This window comes from Chrysemys picta, chromosome 14 (assembly GCF_011386835.1).
Source record: "Chrysemys picta bellii isolate R12L10 chromosome 14, ASM1138683v2, whole genome shotgun sequence".
NCBI classification, from domain to species: Eukaryota; Metazoa; Chordata; order Testudines; family Emydidae; genus Chrysemys; species Chrysemys picta.
In genome coordinates, this window is record NC_088804.1 from 6140064 (window position 1) to 6159061 (window position 18998).

The 18998-nt window shown below is 46.5% G+C and overlaps 1 protein-coding gene and 1 long non-coding RNA gene across 11 annotated transcripts in view; both read left to right on the top strand.

The window, feature by feature from the left end:
- Positions 1–18998, top strand: part of LRRC36 (leucine rich repeat containing 36) — a 49316-nt gene that overhangs the window by 11022 nt on the left and 19296 nt on the right. For all 10 annotated transcript variants that reach the window (XM_065566779.1, XM_065566780.1, XM_065566778.1 and 7 more), the window contains exons 4-8: positions 1940–2039; positions 5407–5498; positions 6820–6965; positions 8275–8326; positions 9769–10236. In XM_065566779.1, coding sequence (XP_065422851.1) covers positions 1940–2039; positions 5407–5498; positions 6820–6965; positions 8275–8326; positions 9769–10236 — 858 coding nt within the window. The remainder of the gene's footprint in view (positions 1–1939; positions 2040–5406; positions 5499–6819; positions 6966–8274; positions 8327–9768; positions 10237–18998) is intronic.
- LOC135975554 (uncharacterized) lies at positions 13226–15391 on the top strand. Its single transcript, XR_010592464.1, has 2 exons — positions 13226–13814; positions 14737–15391. It is a non-coding gene; the product is annotated as an uncharacterized LOC135975554 (long non-coding RNA).

Below are 18998 nucleotides of genomic sequence, written 5' to 3' on the forward strand. Positions count from 1 at the left end.
GGTCTTTAAAGCCCTGAATGGGACTCTCCATCTGGGAGATCTCTCTCTAATATATGCTATTGCAGGAGTTACAATCTTCTTGGTTCCTTGGGTTAGACTGTCTATGGTGGGCAGGGGGGTGTTCTCCGTGGAGAGCCAGGCCTCTGGGCCTTTTCCCTCCAATGTTCAGCTGGAGTCAGAGTCTGGAAAGCTTCATGACATAGACTAAAAGACTTATTGCATTGGGAAGCCATTTGAAAATCTTTGGCTTAACGTAACAGGGATTGGAGTTTTGCTAAGGAACAGGGGTTCCATTGATGGGCCTTTCAGCAGCTTGAGAGACTTGCATTTTGTCGTCTTCAGACCTGCTGATTGTTTATGGTGGAGTGGTGCCTGCTCATGTGTGCTGATATAAATTTCTGAATGAATGAAGGGACAATGAGGTGATAATTTCAGCATTATGGGCAAAATGTTCCTGGGTACTTAGGCGCGATAGAAGCACCCAAAGTGCCCAGCACACGCTGTATTACTTACCCACACCCCCAGTCTAGAACACTGCTGAGAGTCCCAGCAGCTAATGTATCTTTTAGTCAGAGATCTCCATGTTTCAGCCTAGAACTCTGACACAGGGTTTACCTGCCGGGGAAAGGTGAGATCTCACTGTTTACTAGTCACAGGATGACAGCACACCCAGTGACAGGAAGGGGAGCAGACTGTACCTTCTTTCAGTCTTGAGTTGATAGACCCTTCACTCCAAAAGGCTGGCGGCTGCTAGGCCCCACTGCTTGTGCTCTAACTCTTCCAGTAGCCTCCCCTTCCAATGTTCTGCCCTTAACCCCACAAACATCCCTCTAGCCACAGGTTTTTGTCCCGGTGCCAAAACCACCACCATCAGCTTACTGCAGTGCCAATAGCCTTGGGATATGACCCCCGACGTCTAAGGGCTTGACTACACGGTGGGGTGATGTGCTCTACGGGGTTGTGATTTCTAAAGCACACTAATGTGTTGTGCATCCATTGATCTGTGTAGACAATACACGAAAAGTTCCATAATGCATCTTAACGTAATACTATTTCAGACAGCCCTACGTTAAAGCCCACCAGCAGGGTCTGTGCAGCCCAATTAATGCGCTACATGTTAGTGCACTTTAGAAATCACACCCCCGGAGAGCGCATTACCGCACCACATCAACAAATCCTTAGTGCCAGACATGAGTGAGTGAAGTTCGAGCTCTGTGGACACAGCCACTTGAGTGTTACTTTGCAATGTGGCTCCTTTTACTCGAGCTAGGCTAGCTTGGCAGAGCTCTCTGATGTGTAGCTAGCACACGTTAGCGTCACGTCTGAAAATTACAGCCTGAAAAGTGAAAGTTTAAGAAAGTCATAAGTAATTGAAAAGGGGAGGGAGGGTAGAGTGGAGTTGTTTATGTCATCTTCATTTAAACAGTTGCTACCGCTCCCACAAACAACAAAATTCAGTGCATTCATCTTATGTTTCTTGGTGACACCAAATACACAAATTTGGGCAATGAGTGATAAAGCAATTTATCAGAATCTTAGAAATTAATTCCCTGCTGGTTTTGAATTCACTTGCTAATAAATTGATACACTGAGTAGTCATATGGAAATATTGGTGTAATAATATTAGCAGCTGCACTGTGAGACTATCCCATACATTCCAAATGGGCTTATAGAGAGCTTTAGTCTTTGGTTAGGTTAATCGGTGATCCGTTTTCTAATAATTAATGGAATTTCACCTGGTGTGGGAAAGGCTTTAATTGTTAATATTTTACTTTCCCGAGTTGTGGTTGTGCTGTATACAGGCGGTTGCTGTGGCAATTTCTAGAGTCTGTTTTTGCTTACACTTGTGATAACCGTCGTCAGGGCTGTCCTGTAACGCTAGTGTGCTTATATGCAAAAAGAAATCTACAAATGTTCAAATAATCTTTCCTCTTTTTAGATGACAGAATAGTTAGGGAGAGTGAAAGAAAAGCTGCCCTACTGCATTTTGGCCTCAAGAGAAAAGAGGAGAGTTTATTTTCTGAAAAAGAAAGCGGAAGGTAAGCGTTTGTTTTGTATTTAATTGATCGGACCCTACATAGTGACTTGATGTTCCTTTGCCATGTAGACAAAGTGCCTGGAAATAAATATAACAAACCCTCCGCCCTCAGGAATCTATGGGTATGTCTACACAGGGATCAAAAACCTATGGCTGGCTTGGGTCAGCTGACTCAGGCTAATGGGGCTTGGGCTTTAGGGCTGAAGAATTGCTGGGCAGACATTTGGGCTCAGGCCTGGGACTCTGCGAGGGTGGAGAATCCCAGAGTTTGGGCTCCCCGAGCTCGAATGTCCACCCAGCAATTTTTAGCCCCCTGAGCCCTAGTCAGCTGACCCAGGCCAGCCACAGCTGTGCTGCGGGGCTTTTATCCCTGTGTAGACATACCCATGAATCTCTGGGCCAAATTCAGCTTTGGGTTAGCAGATGCCACTCCACTGATTTCAGTTTGGTCCTGATAGTAAATAGTTACTATCTCTTGGAATTATCTGCTGGAGAGATCATGGGCTGTAAACAGTGATTAGTACTTTACTGTTCTGCCTAAAATCTGTTCAACTGATTATCTAAAAAGTGACTAAGCGCTACAACAGACAGGAATATTATGGAACACACCCTAGCTATATCACTGGGAAATCTGTCTTTCTTTGCTTTGTGTCAATTTGCTAATTCATAGGGTTTTGTATTATTCAACTCCGTTTTCTGCTAAATTGTCTTAGTTCTTTGTTTTATAAATACAGCACCATAAGTTGGACCTGTACTTACAAAATATATTGCTTTGGGTTACGCTACGAAAGGCAGCAGGCAACATGATTAACTGGCACACACAGTATATAATTTCTCTGAATATAAAGGGCAAGCTTTTGAAAAGAGCCCAGATTTCTTTTAGGCGCCTAACTCAAGTGGCGAGATTTTCTACCTTTGAAAATCTGTCTGCTTCAGCTGGGTGCCTAAATAGGACCTGAGCTCTTTTCAAAATTGGGCCAGCAGTGTTTTGCAATGTCTTATTAACGCCAGACATGCAAGTGCTGGTCATGTCTCAATAGATGCAGTTCCATGCTGAAACAGGTTTAAAATGGGGGGTCCATTTCTGTTTGTCTCTATGTGTAGTGGTCTTTCTGTGTGAAATTTTACACCGTGATAATTCATGTCCTTTTAATTTTTTGTGTAGGTTTTTTAGCTTCTTATTATAAATTTCTAATGCAAGTGTTTTTGGAATTAATCTCTGACTAAAATTTGGCAGGGGGTTTAACTCTTTATTGTTGATGGGCCACATTTCCAAAAGACCTCAGCACCTAACTGCTCCTGTTGTTCTCACTGGGAGCTGCTGGCAACTGAGCACTTCTGAAAATCGGGTCCCAGTTGTGAGTGCAGAATACTTCTGAAAATCGGGTCCCAGTTGTGAGTGCAGAATACTTCTGAAAATCGGGTCCCAGTTGTGAGTGCAGAATACTTCTGAAAATTGGGTCTAGTGTGCATCTTTAAACCAAGGTTGACTATCTACACAAAAATTACGAGTTAAAATTTGCGCATATGTGAGGGGGGGAAATGTTGGGTTAAGGGAATTTTTGCCATTTTTCATAAAAGAAAATGTATCTGTCAGCAGAGTCTCAGTCAATGAATCTTCTCTTTTGGAGACACTCAAAAAGAATTGTCCATTTACAAAATGGTTCCCATCTCCCGTTGTTCTCTGTAGGCTTGTTGCCTCAGGCTGCCCTCAAATAATTAGGTGCCATTTCCCCAGGTCTTATAAGGAAGAAGTTTAGATTGCCCGTAGCGATAATGGCCACTGCTTCCCGTTGTTCTCAGCTGCAGTATAACTGTTGAATATTCATCTTATTAAAGCCAAAGACTCAAACACAGACACAGTCTGTTCAGTGGTTGTAATTTTATACAACATGGCCACTGAGTTTTCCCAAGTGTAAAGCAACTCTGTCTGTAGCCCAACTTCTGTAATGGACCCAAATACAACAGTGCTAGGGACTTCCTTTTTCCACTCAACATACAGCATTATTCATAGTACTTCGCTCTCCTTGCTTCACCAAAGTAACAATCAACAATATTTTAAATGCTGCAGACGGCTCTGTTCCAGATTGGCATATACAAGTCTTGAAAATCTATTTACATACCAATAACTCTTTGCAAATATTTTAACAAAATATTGATCGCATTTACATAGCTGCAACAATACAGAGAGAGGATAGAGTGCCTGAACCCTGAGATATATTCAACATATTTTTCTGATTTTAAACCCATTGTGTTCCCCATCCCATGAGGTTCTGAGTTCCTCCTGAATAGTGATGATTGTTTCCCAGCTCCCACTGTCTTCAGGGGAAAATTAGGGATCTCAGCCGCTTCCAGTACTGGCTGTTTTACCATTGTCTTCAATGGAAGCAATATTAGACCATCCGATCTGAATCCATTTTAAGTTAATGTAAGGGCTTGTATACATGACCATTTAGTTCGCAGCAAGCTGGGGGTTTGAATCTACCCCACGCTAACATGTCACACACCAGCTTTCCATATGGAGCCTGCTGATGCACACTGAGGGCTTGTCTACATGGTGCATTACAGTGCACTAGCTGGGGTGTGAAGTCTAGTGCGCACCAGAGTGTCGCACATTAACTGGCCATGTGGACCCTGATGGCACTCACTAAAAGTTCCTTAGTGCATGATGGTATAGTCCCATTTCGAACAGTACTATGTCCATGTGCACTTAGGGAACTTTTAGTGCATGCCAGGAGGGTCCACGCAGCCAGTTAGTGTGCAACATGCTTATGTGTGCTAGAATTTATACCCCAACTGGCATACACTAGGGCACTATGTAGACAAGCATTAACAGTTCCTTAGTGCACTTTGACCTAGTCCCATGGCAAGGCAGGGTAGATGAAAGCACACTAAGGAACTGTTTGTGGACCCTGCTGATGCACACTAACAGTTCCTTAGTGAGCTTTGATCTACCCCACTTTGAAACGGGACTGGATCAAAGCACTCTAAGAAATAGTTAGTATGGGGGTGGGGGTAGATTTACACCCCAGGAACTAAATGTTTGAGTAGATCAGCCCTAAGAAAATTGTCACTCTTCTGTGCTGGGATAGACAGTGGTAGAAGAGAACGTGGTAGATCAGAGACTTTTGGTAGCTATGGCATGCTCTTTAAACCAGTCATATTTTTCTTTTTTGTACTTGCATCCAGAGGGTGGGGGTATTCTTTGTAAAATGTAACTGGTAGGAAATGACATTTTGAGGAAGAAAAGGGATGTAAACAGGGTATTAAAATTCTATTACATTTGGGTACAGTCGCAGGGCCCGATTTTGCCACTCTTACTCATATTACTCCACATCTAACCCTGCTAAATCTCTTTTCTGTTGCAGCTGTAGGGAGAATACAATGAAGAACTATGCAGTAGATAAAGGGACTTCTTCAGTACTTAGTTTGGATATTGATAGCAGCAGAAATCAAACTGGTAAGTTGCTTCTTACCAATTAATGTAGCAAATACAACGATGTCTAGTAGGCCTGTATACAAGCTTGGAAATATGCAGGTATTGAAAATACAGGAGGAAGCGCAGCCTCGTGTTTTGTTCTGACTGATTTTGGAAATCACTCAGTAATTAGCATATCTTTCAAAGGGAAAAGTTCAGCTCCTGACTACAGTCCATGTACAAAAACTAAAGCGCACTGCCTTTGAGGTTTGGCTGTGTAGATCCACACTTTGCGTTGTGTGCATCCCCTCATGCTGCTAGGTTGGAATCTTCTGTAAATGAGTGATTGATTGTTGGGGTCCTGCGGGCAGGGCCGGTGCAACCTATTAGGTGACCGAGGCGGTCACCTAGGGCGCTAGCATTTGGGGGGCGGCATTTGCTTCGGCGGTGACCGCAGCGGCCGGATCTTCAGCCACCCCGGTCGTCATCGGCATTTAGGCGGAGGGAGCTGGGGCAGGGGGGCGTGGGGAGGGCCGCCTGCAGCAAGTAAGGGGGGGGGGGGGGGCGGCATGCAGGGGAACTCCCCGCCCCAGCTCACCTCTGCTCCGCCTCCTCCCCTGAGCACGCCGTCTCGCTCTGCTTCTCTCCCTCTCACACTTGTGGCGCCAAACAGCTGATTGGCGCCGCAAGCCTGGGAGGCGGGAGAAGTGGAGCAACGATGGCGTGCTCGGGGAGGAAGCAGAGCAGAGATGAGCTGGGGTGGGGAGCTGCCGGACGGCTCCCCGGGCTGGGGGGGTGGGTGGGGAGCTGCTGCGGGGAGGGGGTGCCTCAGGGCGGAGGAGGGGAGGGAGCTGCCACAGGGCTCAGGGAGGGGGTGGAGCAGAAGTGAGCTGGGGTGGGGAGCTGCCGCACGGCTCCCTGGGCCGGGCGCCTCAGGGCAGGGGGGGCGGGGAGCTGCTGCTGGGCTCGGGGAGGGGGGAGGGCGCAAGGTGGAAGTTTCACCTAGGGCGCAAAACATCCTTGCACCGGCCCTGCTTGCGGGTGTCCCTTGTGAGCACAAATATTTGAGCCTGAAGGGTATTAAAAAAGAATGCACTCCCAACCATTTTCATTTCCTTTTTGGTCACTGGCTGCTCTGGACTTCAAGGACCTTTGGCCCCCTATTCGAGCTGTCTCTCGAAGGCCCAGACATTTGTGCACTCACTAGGTGCACAGTGCATGTTTTTTAGGGAAAGCTTTTAAAGATTGCAAATGATCAGGCAGTTCTTGCTGAGAATCGCCCCTTCTCCCATAATAAAGCAACTGCTTTCTAGTTACCTCTACAGTGTTGAGTCACGGCTTCTTATTATTTTCTCTTTAACAGAGTCAAGCCAAAAGCAGTTAACTCATAAGCTTCTGTTAAAATGCGAAGCAAAGGATTCCTCAATAAATGCTTCCTCTACTTCTGCAGTACAGGCCAGCAGTTCAGCTAAAGAGAATAAACAATGCAGCAACACGCTGGGAACACAAGTAAGACACTGTTGAGTTGTTGTTTAAGCACTAACAATACGCTTGCACGTTGCTTGCTCTTCTTTAAGTGATTTGTATCTATTTTTGGTGATGCTTTAATTTTGTTTTCTCCTTCCTTCCTCAGCAGCTGTATATAACGTGTGCAGATTGGCTGGCTAGTATAGTTTAGTTTAGCTTTTTCCTTTTACTTTAACATCATTTAAAAAGCACATTAAGTTCAGTGCAAAAATCTTTATGAATAGAGCCTTAAGATTGGGAATTGAAATGCACAATAGTCAAGACATTCATAATTATGGTTCCTACAGCTACAATAAGTTGTCCACGTCTTAGGCCAGCTTAGATGTCCCAGAACTCCAGTCGGTACACATGGGGGCAGCATAGATAGCTTGATCGCAGGGCACACTGAATGGCTTGCTCTAACGTGGTAATAACAGCCCCAAATTTGTTGGTGAGGTGCATGCTCTGGCCATGCCGTTAGCTCTCCCCATATGCTCCATATTGGCAGGATTGGATGGTGTACCTCCACACTGGCTTGCCGCCACCGCCTGGGGACTCCCATACACAAGGGGAAACTCCATTTTCCATCCTACTTTCCTACTTGAGCTGAGGTTATGCTCTGATTCATTGTACCTACAGCAATCAGCTTAAAAGCCGAAATGGGTATACAGAATACTTCAGACATCAGTGTGACCTACCCTGTTTCCCCGAAAATAAGACATCCTCCGAAAATAAGGCCTACTTACAGTTTTGCCTCTCGTTGTAATATAAGGCATCCCCCCGATAATAAGACCTCCCCGATAATAAGGCATCCACCGATAATAAGGCATTTTTCATTTCTGAAAAATAAGACATCCCCTGAAAATAAGACCTAGCGCATCTTTGGGAGCAAAAATTAATATAAGACACTGTCTTATTTTCGGGGAAACAGGGTAGTTCCCCTTGGTGTGGGCATCTTTACTTTGGATTGCCCTGATGTTTGTGTTTAAATTCTTAACCTTAATGCAGACTTCCAATGAAGCGGACGTACTGTGGGTTTGAATTCCTGGCGCTAGTGACTTCATGTTTGAAGAGCTTCATTTAAATTTGTGTTCAAGCCTGCACTCTTGTGTTCTGCACCTAATTTGTTATCAGTGTTGCCTTCTGTAGCCACAGAAAGCCTGTCCATATCGCAGCCTGGACAGACTCAGGGAGCACAAGGGCTAGACAAGCCCATGGCTTCACATTTTCAAATTTTCTTTTAATAAATGGATGACTCGGACCCTTTATATCAGTACGAAGTGCATGATCTGATGTTTCAAATATTTTTCAGCTGGAAGAAGTGGCAGGAAAACAGTTGCTGAATCACAGTCACCTGGAAGATGGTAAATGCTTCAATCTTCAATTTTCTTTCAGCACTTTCCTATATCAATAATAATCCTGTCATTCTCTTTCAAATTCATCCTGCTGCACTACTGAATCTAATATTGACATTGGAACAATTTATCACTGCTTATGGTGGATTCGCTATCACTGGCAAATTGTAAATCCCGATTGATGCTTTTCTAAAAGATCTGCTCTTGTACAAACAGGAATGAATTCCAGGAAATCCTCTGGCCTGTGCTACACAGGACAGCAGACTAGATGATCACAGTGGTCCCTTATGACTCTGTTAATTGACTGTGCCAGTAGAAGTGGTGTCTGAGTATAGTTGTCATGTATTTCCTGTGCACAACAGGCTGAAGGGCTACTACAAACAGGTCAGGATTCTGAACCAGGTATGGACTGACCACAGAGCTTCCTGCTCAGTGATACACACCACATATGTTCACTGTAGGCTCCTTTACTGTTCTATCCGGTATGGCTGAGGTTAGCTTAAATAAGGTATATTACACACAGCACCATCAAGTGGCTGAACAGTATAATACAGTTAAGTATTCCATTACATCTCCTAAGGTTTACATTCCGACCATTTACAAAACGTACACTATCACCCTATCATTAAAGTTCAGTACAGATCAATCTGTTAAGTATCTCTGAATTGGTACTCTCTCTGTACAGTCTCTGTACTGGTTTTCTAATTACACTAGTAACAACATATAACAACTTGATCATCTGGCAGTCCATTCGTTGCAACGACCAGCAGAGGTCGGTTTGGAATTCTTGAAGCTTCTTCTGCGTCTGTCATCCGTAGATTTTGCTCTGGTTGCTCTTTCTGAGGAACAAACTGTAGATGTTGATAGCTTCTGTTGAACTCTCCACTGTTGGTCTCAATCACATATGATCAGGGCCGGATTTAGGGGCAGGCGACCCAGACGACTGCTTGGGGTGCTGGGGTTGGGAGAGTATGTGACTCTCTTTGAATGTCCACTGTTTGAAAGTTGTTGGAGATTTTTTGGGGCAGTGAACATCACAAAAAGCACATGATTGCACATGGTGACGGGGCATCCAGATGTGGCGCTTAAGAGAAATGGTGGAAGCCCCATCATTTGAGACATTTAATACTGGAATTTTTCAAGCACTGGGGAATATGTTGTAAGGAATAATTCTGAATTGGTTCTTGTAGGAGAAGGGATAGCTGAGATCAAATGGATCTTTTCCACCTCTAATGTATGATTTCATAAGTGTGTACAACATAGGACATGTTACATTCAAGTGCCTGCTTTCTTATGACTTCTTTCGGTGGGGGGCCAGTTGTTCTTCACAGGAATCTTATAAATGCAGGCAACTTAAGTATGAAGTTGGAATACGAGTAAAAATAACTTTAGGTGAATGTTTTGCAGTTTTCACAATTTTTACTCCTATGTTTGTGCTTGTTTTTTGGCAGAATACAGATCCCTTCCATCACCACCACAAATGCGTTCATCCCTGCGCTCCCCAGACAAAATAAGAGCTGGACTCACAAGAGGAGGATTTCGGGTGACCTTTTCAGAAAACGATTCCTTAGACTCCTCTCTTGAGAAAGACGTAATAGGAAAACCTAATATTTATTACCTTAACCAGGACATTTCTTCAAGCAAGAAACTGCATTTGAGTGACACCAACAAAACGAACCCATACAAGCCACACAGAGATACCAGTCTAGATAATTATGACCACCTCTACCTTTCCTCCACGCCTCAGAACAAGGACTTTAAGAGACTTCAAAAAGATAAGAGAAGTACAAATTTCAGAGATTACAGTGTAAGCCCTGCTAATGAAATGAAGACAACTTCACAGTCCACTAGTAGTGATCTACTGACACAGCATACTGAGATGGACAATAGCACTCGAAGCCTCTTAAAACTCAGTTCAGGTAAAGACATACTTACTTGTCTTAATGGTTTTACTTTTGAGAGGTTCAGGCCATGGTCGGGAGGATTGTATTTACTGCCGTTCCTACTTTTGTGGCCACTACATGAATGTTAGGGCCTTGCTAACCTACAAATAAAAGCCATGTTCGTTCCAGGATATGAGAGAGACAAGGAAGGTGAGGTAATCTTTTATTGGACCAGCTTCACTGGTGGAAGATACAAGCTTTCAAACTACACAAAACTCCTCTTCGATCTGAGGAAAGAAATCAGCAGGGGTGGCTCTAGCTTTTTTGCCGCCCCAAGCACGGCAGGCAGGCTGCCTTTGGCAGCGGGCCTGTGGGCGGTCCCCGGTCCCGCGGATTCGGCAGCATGCCTGCGGGAGGTCCGCCATTCCCGCGGATTCAGCGTACCCGCCGCCAAATTGCCACCGAATCCGCATTATCAGAGGACCTCCCGCAGGCATGCTGCCGAAGGCTGCTTGACTGCCGCCCTCGCAGGAACCGGCAGGATGCCCCCCACGGCTTGCCACTCCAGGCACGCGCTTGGAGCGCTGGTGCCTGGAGCCGCCGCTGGAAGTCGGAGTATTTGAGTTAAATACAAGTTGGGACAGATAGTTAAGCATAAGAGGTAACGTGTTGTAGGAAGTCACTGGAGATAGAGTAGGCAATAAGGGTTAGCTTGTTTATATAAAAAGAGTTTGAATTGAGCCATTACAGGTTAGCTGGCAGGTGTGTATTACAGGATTTTGTAATGAGCCATGAAACCAGTGTCCCTTCTTTTTCCTGTTAAGTCCATGGCATTTAGTGTCTAGCAGCATGAACTTCAGTTCCCATTCTCAAGATTGAAGATGTTGTGTAGGTTTCCCTTGAGGATGAGTATTGAAAGATCAGGTATGGAGTGATCATTTTGTGAAAAGTGTTTGCCCAGGGGTGATATGGTGTGTTTGTCTTCTATCGCTTTTTGGTGTGAGTTCATTGGAGAGCATAGTGATTGTCTGGCTTCACCCACGTAGTTGTTGGGGTCTTTGATAAAACCATGTCAGGGAGCATGATTATAACTCAGTTGTCCCCTAAGCTGACTGCAAATAGAGTTCCAGATAGCAGAGGAATCTCATAATCAGACTAAAGCCCGATCTGGACAAACACAGGGCCAATGTACATTATGAGTTGGAACCATGTTAAGAAAAAAATAAGTTTTAACCAGACTCCCTGACAATTTTATTTGTGGAGTAGACAGGACCTTGATTTTACTTCTCTATCCCCTATGTCATGGGCTGACTCCAGGTCTGTTGTGTGGTCCATATTTGACTAGTTGCAGAGCTCTGAACACAAGCTCATTTAGATTGAAGCCTCTTTTAGATTCCTAATATAATAGCAGAGGTGGATTTCTTTCGTCCTCTTTTTATTAAGGCAAAGTTACAATAAAATGTTAACATGCTGCATAATACGTTATTTATTGAGGATCCGGTTAATATTCAAAGAAGCTGGCTAAAGATTCTGGCTTCTTTGCTGGGGAGCTCTCCTCCACACTAAAAAGCGTGATCAAATTTCTAAACACCTATACTCTTTTTGGCGCTTCTCTTGTGTGTGTACTTGATGTGAAAGCTTTTCCATTACAAGGACAGTCCATATTTTGCTGTACCACGACTCCAGTAGTAGGAGGGGTCACACCTTTCCAATAATGTGCAATACAAAGCTTACCTTCTAACAATAAAAAAAGAAATTAATTTGATCAGAGCCGTAACTAGGCATTTTAGCACCTGGGTTAAGCAAGCATATTTGTGCCACACGGGGTCATGGACCCACCCACATTTCTGCCCTCCATTTAGCACTGAGGTATTAAAACTGCAGGGCGAACCCCACAGTTTGAAGCCATTGCATCCTTCCAGGAGTCTGTGGATTGGAAGCTGGTGGGAGCCACTCGGGCCCCTGGCTCTCCACACTGTGGGAGCAGGGGCACTGCTCAGCTGCCCTTCCTGCCCTGCGCCCTGAGCTGGGCTGCCTCTGCCCGGCCAGACACTCCCCAGGCATGGTGAGTGGCACCCCTCTGAGCTGCACCCGATATGCTCTTGCCCCTTCCCCAAAGGAGCCCAGCACCATTGACCTGGTTCTTCAGGAGCAGCAGTAGAGCCGGGCGCACCAGAGCAGCAGTGAGTAAGCGCCTCTGGTAGCACCTCATGGCAGCCAGGCTACGCGGGCAGGGGATGGCCCTGGGGGTGTCGCTGGCTGGTGCCGGGCTGCTTCAGGGGAGAGGCAAGAGTGCTTCAGGGGTGCTGCTTGGAGCTGTGCTGCCCAATCTGCCTGGGGAGCGCCCAGCCGCGCAGAGGCGGCTCCAGAAACGTGTGTCCTGTACTGCCCAGCCCTCTCCTGGACAGCGCAAATATCTTGAATCCATTATTCCTCTAAGTGCACCAATTTGTTACCCCAAATGGAGTTTCCCAGTCCCTTCAATGTAAACACACTGGATAAGATAAAACAATAAAACAAGTTTATTAACTACAAAGAGGGGGTTTAAAGTGAATACAAGTAATGAAGCATAAAAGTCAGAAATGGTTCCAAGAAAAAATACAAATAAAAGGCTTACTAATGCCTAATTTATCAACTATATTAGATTCAAGCAAAGTTTCTCACCACATGCTTCCAGCAGATTCTCAGGCCTGGTCTACACTACGAGTTTAGGTTGAATTTAGCAGCGTTAAATCGAATTAAGCCTGGACACGTCCACATGACGAAGCCCTTTTTTTCGACTTAAAGGGCCCTTTAAACTGGTTTCTTTACTCCACCCCCGACGAGGGGATTAGCGCTAAAATCGGCCTTTGCAGGTCGGATTTGGGGTAGTGTGGACGGAATTCGACGTTATTGGCCTCCGGGAGCTATCCCACAGGATAGCTTCATTGTGACCGCTCTGGACAGCACTCTCAACTCAGATGCACTGACCAGGTAGACAGGAAAAGCCCAGCGAACTTTTGAATTTCATTTCCTGTTTGCCCAGCGTGGAGAGCACAGGTGACCATGCAGAGCTCATCAGCACAGGTAACCATGATGGAGTCCCAGGATCGCAAAAGAGCTCCAGCATGGACAGAACGGGAGGTACGGGATCTGCTCGCCATATGGGGAGATGAATCAGTGCTAGCTGAACTCCGTAGCAGTAAACGAAATGGCAAAATATTAGAAAAAGTCTCAAAGGCCATGAAGGACAGAGGCCATAACAGGGATGCACAGCAGTGCCGCGTGAAAATTAAGGAGCTACCACAAAGCCAGAGAGGCAAACGGAAGGTCCGGGTCAGAGCCGCAAACATGCCGATTCTACGCGGAGCTGCATGCCATGCTAGGGGGTGCAGCCACCACTACCCCAACCGTGTGCTTTGACTCCATCAATGGAGAATCACGCAACAGGGAAGCGGGTTCGGGGTATGAGGAAGATGATGATGAAGACAATGAAGATAGCTCACAGCAAGGAAGCAGAGAAACCAGTTTCCCCAACAGCCAGGATATGTTTATCACCCTGGACCTGGAACCAGTAACCCCCGAACTCACCTAAGGCGTGCTCCCAGACCCTGAGGGCTCACAAGGGACCTCTGGTGAGTGTACCTTTGTAAATATTACACGTGGTTTAAAAGCGTGTTTAATGATTAATGACTAATTTGCCCTGGCAATCGCGGCCAGTACAGCTACTGGAAGAGTCTGTTAACGTGTATGGGGATGGAGCGGAAATCCTCCAGGGACATCTCCAGAAAGCTCTCCTTCATGTAATCCCAAAGCCTTTGCAAAAGGTTTCTGGGGAGGGCTGCCTTATCCCGTCCACCATGGTAGGACACTTTACCACACCAGGCCAGTAGCACGTAGTCTGGAATCATTGCATAACAAAGCATGGCAGTGTATGGTCCCGGTGTTTGCTGGCATGCAGACAACATCCATTCCTTATCTGTCTTTGTTATCCTCAGGAGAGTGATATCATTCACAGTCACCTGGTTGAAATGGGGTGATTTTATTAAGGGGACATTCAGAGGTGCCCGTTCCTGCTCGGCTGAACAGAAATGTTCCCCGCTGTTAGCCACGCGGTAGTGGGGAGGGGTGAAGTGATCATCCCAGAGAATTGGGTGTGGGAGGGGGTAGTTGGGTTTGTGCTGCATGTTAACCCGGAAACCGCAGCCCCTCCTTTTACATTGCAAACCCATTTTAAATGGCCAACCCAGCGGGTTCTTGGTATGGGAAATGAGGGCGCTACTGTTTGAAACCATTCCCACATGTTAAGAAGGTTAAAAAAGCCAAAAGACTGTGGCTTACCATGGCTGCCTGCAAGCCGAAATCTGTTGCCTGGCACTGCGTGAGTGATCTCTCACACCAAACCGGCAGGCCCTCAATATAAGAGGAAAAATGTGACCTTGTAACGAAAGCACATGTGCTGTGTAATGTGAACAGCAAAATTTAACGTGAAAGAGTGTACCCATTGTTCTCTAAAATGTGTCTTTTTTTAACCACCTCTCCCTTCTCCTCCACCAGCTGCAAATGTTTCTCCTTCACAGAGGCTAGTGAAGATTAGAAGGAGAAAACGGCGGACTTGGGATGATATGTTCTCGGAGCTCCAGATGTTCTCCCACGCTGACAGAGCACAGCAGAATGCATGGAGGCAGTCAATGTCAGAGTGCAAAAAAGCACAATATGAACGAGAGGAGAGGTGGCGGGCTGAATCACGGGCTGAAGAGAGCAAGTGGCAGGCTGAAGAGGATAGGTGGTGTCAGCTTGCTGACAGAAGGCAAGAGTCGATGCTCCGGCTGCTGGAGCATCAAACTGATATGCTCCGGCTGCTGGAGCATCAAACTGATATGCTCCAGCGTATGGTTGAGCTGCAGGAAAGGCAGCAGGAGCAGAGACCGCCGCTACAGCCCCTGTGTAACCAACAGCCCTCCTCCCCAAGTTCCATAGCCTCCTCACCCAGACGCCCAAGAATGCGGTGGGGGGGCCTCGGCCACCCAGTCACTCAACCCCAGATGATTGCCCGAGCATCAGAAGGCTGGCCTTCAATAGTGGTTAAAGTTTTAAAGTTTTAAACTGCAGTGTGTCCTTTTCCTTCCCTACTCCCCCACCCCTCCCAGGCTACCTTGGCAATTATCCCCCTAGTTGTGTGATGAATTAATAAAGAATGCATGAATGTGAAGTAACAATGACTTTATTGCCTCTGCAAGCGGTGCTCGAAGGGGGGAGGGGAGGGTGGTTAGTTTACAGGGAAGTAGAGTGAACCGGGGGGAGGGGGGGCGGAGGGTTCATCAAGGAGAAACAAACAGAAGTTTCACACCATAGCCTGGCCAGTCACAAAACTCGTTTTCAGAGCTTCTCTGATGCACACCGCGCCCTGCTGTACTCTTCTAACCGCCCTGGTGTCTGGCTGCGCATAATCAGCGGCCAGGCAATTTGCCTCAACCTCCCACCCCGCCATAAATGTCTCCCCCTTACTCTCACAGATATTGTGGAGCGCACAGCAAGCAGCAATAACAATTGGAATATTGGCTTCGCTGAGGTCTGTCCGAGTCAGTAAACTGCGCCAGCGTGCTTTTAAACGTCCAAATGCACATTCCACCACTATTCGGCACTTGCTCAGCCTATAGTTGAACAGATCCTGACTACTGTCCAGGCTGCCTGTGTACGGCTTCATGAGCCATGGCATTAAGGGGTAGGCTGGGTCCCCAAGGATAACGATAGGCATTTCAACATCCCCAACGGTTATTTTCTGGTCCGGGGAGAAAGTCCCTTCCTCCAGATTTTGAAACAGACCAGAGTTCCTGAAGACGCGAGCATCATGCACCTTTCCCGGCCATCCCACGTTGATGTTGGTGAAACGTCCCTTGTGATCCACCAGGGCTTGCAGCAGCATTGAAAAGTACCCCTTGCGGTTTATGTACTCGGTGGCCTGGTGCTCCGGTGACAAGATAGGGATATGGGTTCCATCTATCGCCCCACCACAGTTTGGGAATCCCATTGCAGCAAAGCCATCCACTATGACCTGCACGTTTCCCAGAGTCACTACCCTTGCTATCACCAGGTCTTTCATTGCCCTGGTAAATTGGATCACAGCAGCCCCCACCGTAGATTTGCCCACTCCAAATTGATTCCCGACTGACCGGTAGCTGTCTGGCGTTGCAAGCTTCCACAGGGCTATCGCCACTCACTTCTCAACTGTGAGGGCTGCTCTCATCCTGGTATTCTGGCGCTTCAGGGCAGGGGAAAGCAAGTCACAAAGTTCCATGAAAGTGCCCTTACGCATGCGAAAGTTTCGCAGCCACTAGGAATCGTCCCACACCTGCAACACGATGCGGTCCCACCAGTCTGTGCTTGTTTCCCGGGCCCAGAATCGGCGTTCCACGGCATGAACCTGCCCCAGTAACACCATGATTTGCACATTGCTGGGTCTGTACTTTGTGAGAGGTCTATGTCCATGTCAATTTCCTTATCACTCTCGTCACCGCGCTGCAATCGCTGCAATCACCTCCTCGGCTGGTTTTGCTTTGGCATGTCCTGGCTCTGCATATACTCCAGGACAATGCGCGTGGTGTTCATAGTGCTCATAATTGCCACAGTGATCTGAGCGGGCTCCATGATCCCAGTGCTATGGCATCTGGGCTGAAAAAAGGCGTGAAACTATTGTCTAACAGAGGGAGGGGTGAGTGACGACATGGCTTACAGGTACAGGGAATTAAAATCAACAAAGGTGGCTGTGCATCAGGGAGAAACACAAACAACTGTCACACAGAATGGCCCCCCCAAAGATTGAACTCAAAACCCTGGGTTTAGCAGGCCGTTGATTTCACAGAGGGAGGGGGAAGCAAATGAATACAGAACAAATCTGGTCCATCTATTTTTTACATCTTAAGCTGGCAGCAGACAGTGCAGCATGACTGATAGCCATCGGCATCTTCTGGGTGCTTGGCAGAAGATGCTGTATTACGACTGCTAGCCATCATCGTCAAGATGGTTCAATAGGACTGCCGGCAGGACTGAGTCTCCAGGAGACAAAACATGTCTGCCCAGGTGCCTCTGATCGAACTCACTAAGGAATATGACGAAGTTCATAAGCTAAATAGACTGAGCTCCGTAAGTCTCTCATTTCCAGTATTTGAATCAATCTCTTGGTTCTTCTAAGCCCTTTCTTTGTCTTCCCTTCCTGCTTGATGGCTCTGTTTACTGCTTAAATGCAAATTCAGCAGAGCACACGTTCCTTTGTTTAGGACAGTCCTGTTTGCAAACTTCTGTTTGGACAGTGTTGTGGGGTTTAGATCTTCCGTTAATAACACCATACAGAAGAATTTTATAAATTCACATACAGTGGTGCCACACATTTTACCAGGAGAATACTGATCAGCCCAAACTGAGTGTTCAAATGATACCTTACAAGGCATATTTTGTACAACACTTATTACAGTCGTGTGTAGGGTGTGAATACAAGGGTGTATATTCTGTCACAACTGGACAATACTTCTCCCCTGCCCCATGACTACAAGGCTCATCGGGAACTGTTGAAGAGGATGACCTTTGTACAACGCTTATTACAGTCGTGTGTAGGGTGTGAATACAAGGGTGTATATTCTGTCACAACTGGACAATACTTCTCCCCTGCCCCATGACTACAAGGCTCATTGGGAACTGTTGAAGAGGATGACCGCAGCTCTTGATATTCAAATGGAGTGAGAAGTCACACAGTCTTGTGGACGTTTTAGCCTTGGCAGGTTCCTGTAGAGTAGCCCTCCCATCAATGGTCTATCCTTGAGCCCATCAAGGTGTTATGGCAGACCCCATCTTCTCTTCCCCCTACTGTAAAGAGAGCAGAAAGGATGTACTGTGTCCCCTTGCAGGGGTTTGGGTATCTGTATACCCAGATCCCTTGAGGCTGCCTAGTATTCTCTGCTGCTAATGAGAGAGAGAGAGAGACCAGACATCAACGCCCAAAGGAAAAGAGGCAAAAACATTGGATCTATTTGGAAGAAAAATGTATTCCACAGGAAGTTTACAATTTAGGATTGGAAACCAGCAGGCTGTGCTGGGTCGTTATGATTTTACCTTGTGGGAAATGTTTTAAGGGTGAAGACCAGGCTGCTGGATGAAGTGAAACAGGAGTCTGCTGCAATAGTGGATGAGGGCTCTCCAGGCCAGTCTCGATGTGGATGACTCTGCTGCTCAGGGTATGGCCATTGCTACGGAGAGGTGTTCATGGCTCCCGTCCTCCAGAGGGTCAACTCAACAGACCATTTAAGGCCTCCCGTCTGAGGGGCCTTTGCTGTTTTCAGACAAAACAGATGATAGGCTGTATAGCCTCAAATATTTAAGGGCAACGCTTAAGTCTCTGGGCATCTGTATGCCAGCAACAAAAAGAAAGCAGTATCACCCTCAGCATCCTCACTGGTATCCAGCTTTTATACCTTGTATCCAGGACCTGTCCAGACAGAAGAGCAGAAATCACAAGAGGCATCCGCTTCTCCCTCATCTTCTGCAGCTGCCACTTCTTCTTGGCAAGCTGGTTTTTCCAATCAAGCACCTTGACACGATGGTCGAGGACAGACGACCGGTTCCCAGCATGCAAGCATCTCCTACCCTGCCATTTGTCAATTGTTTATCCCACTTCCTACGAGCGTAAATGACTTTAAGCTACAAAATGTGATGCCCAAGTGGGGCTATATCTTTCTGGCCCCAATACCTGTGTCTGTAGCCGAGAACCTTAAAATATGAAGCATCTCCTGTGATGTCAGCAGCTTGAGAATAAATGCTCTTCCAGT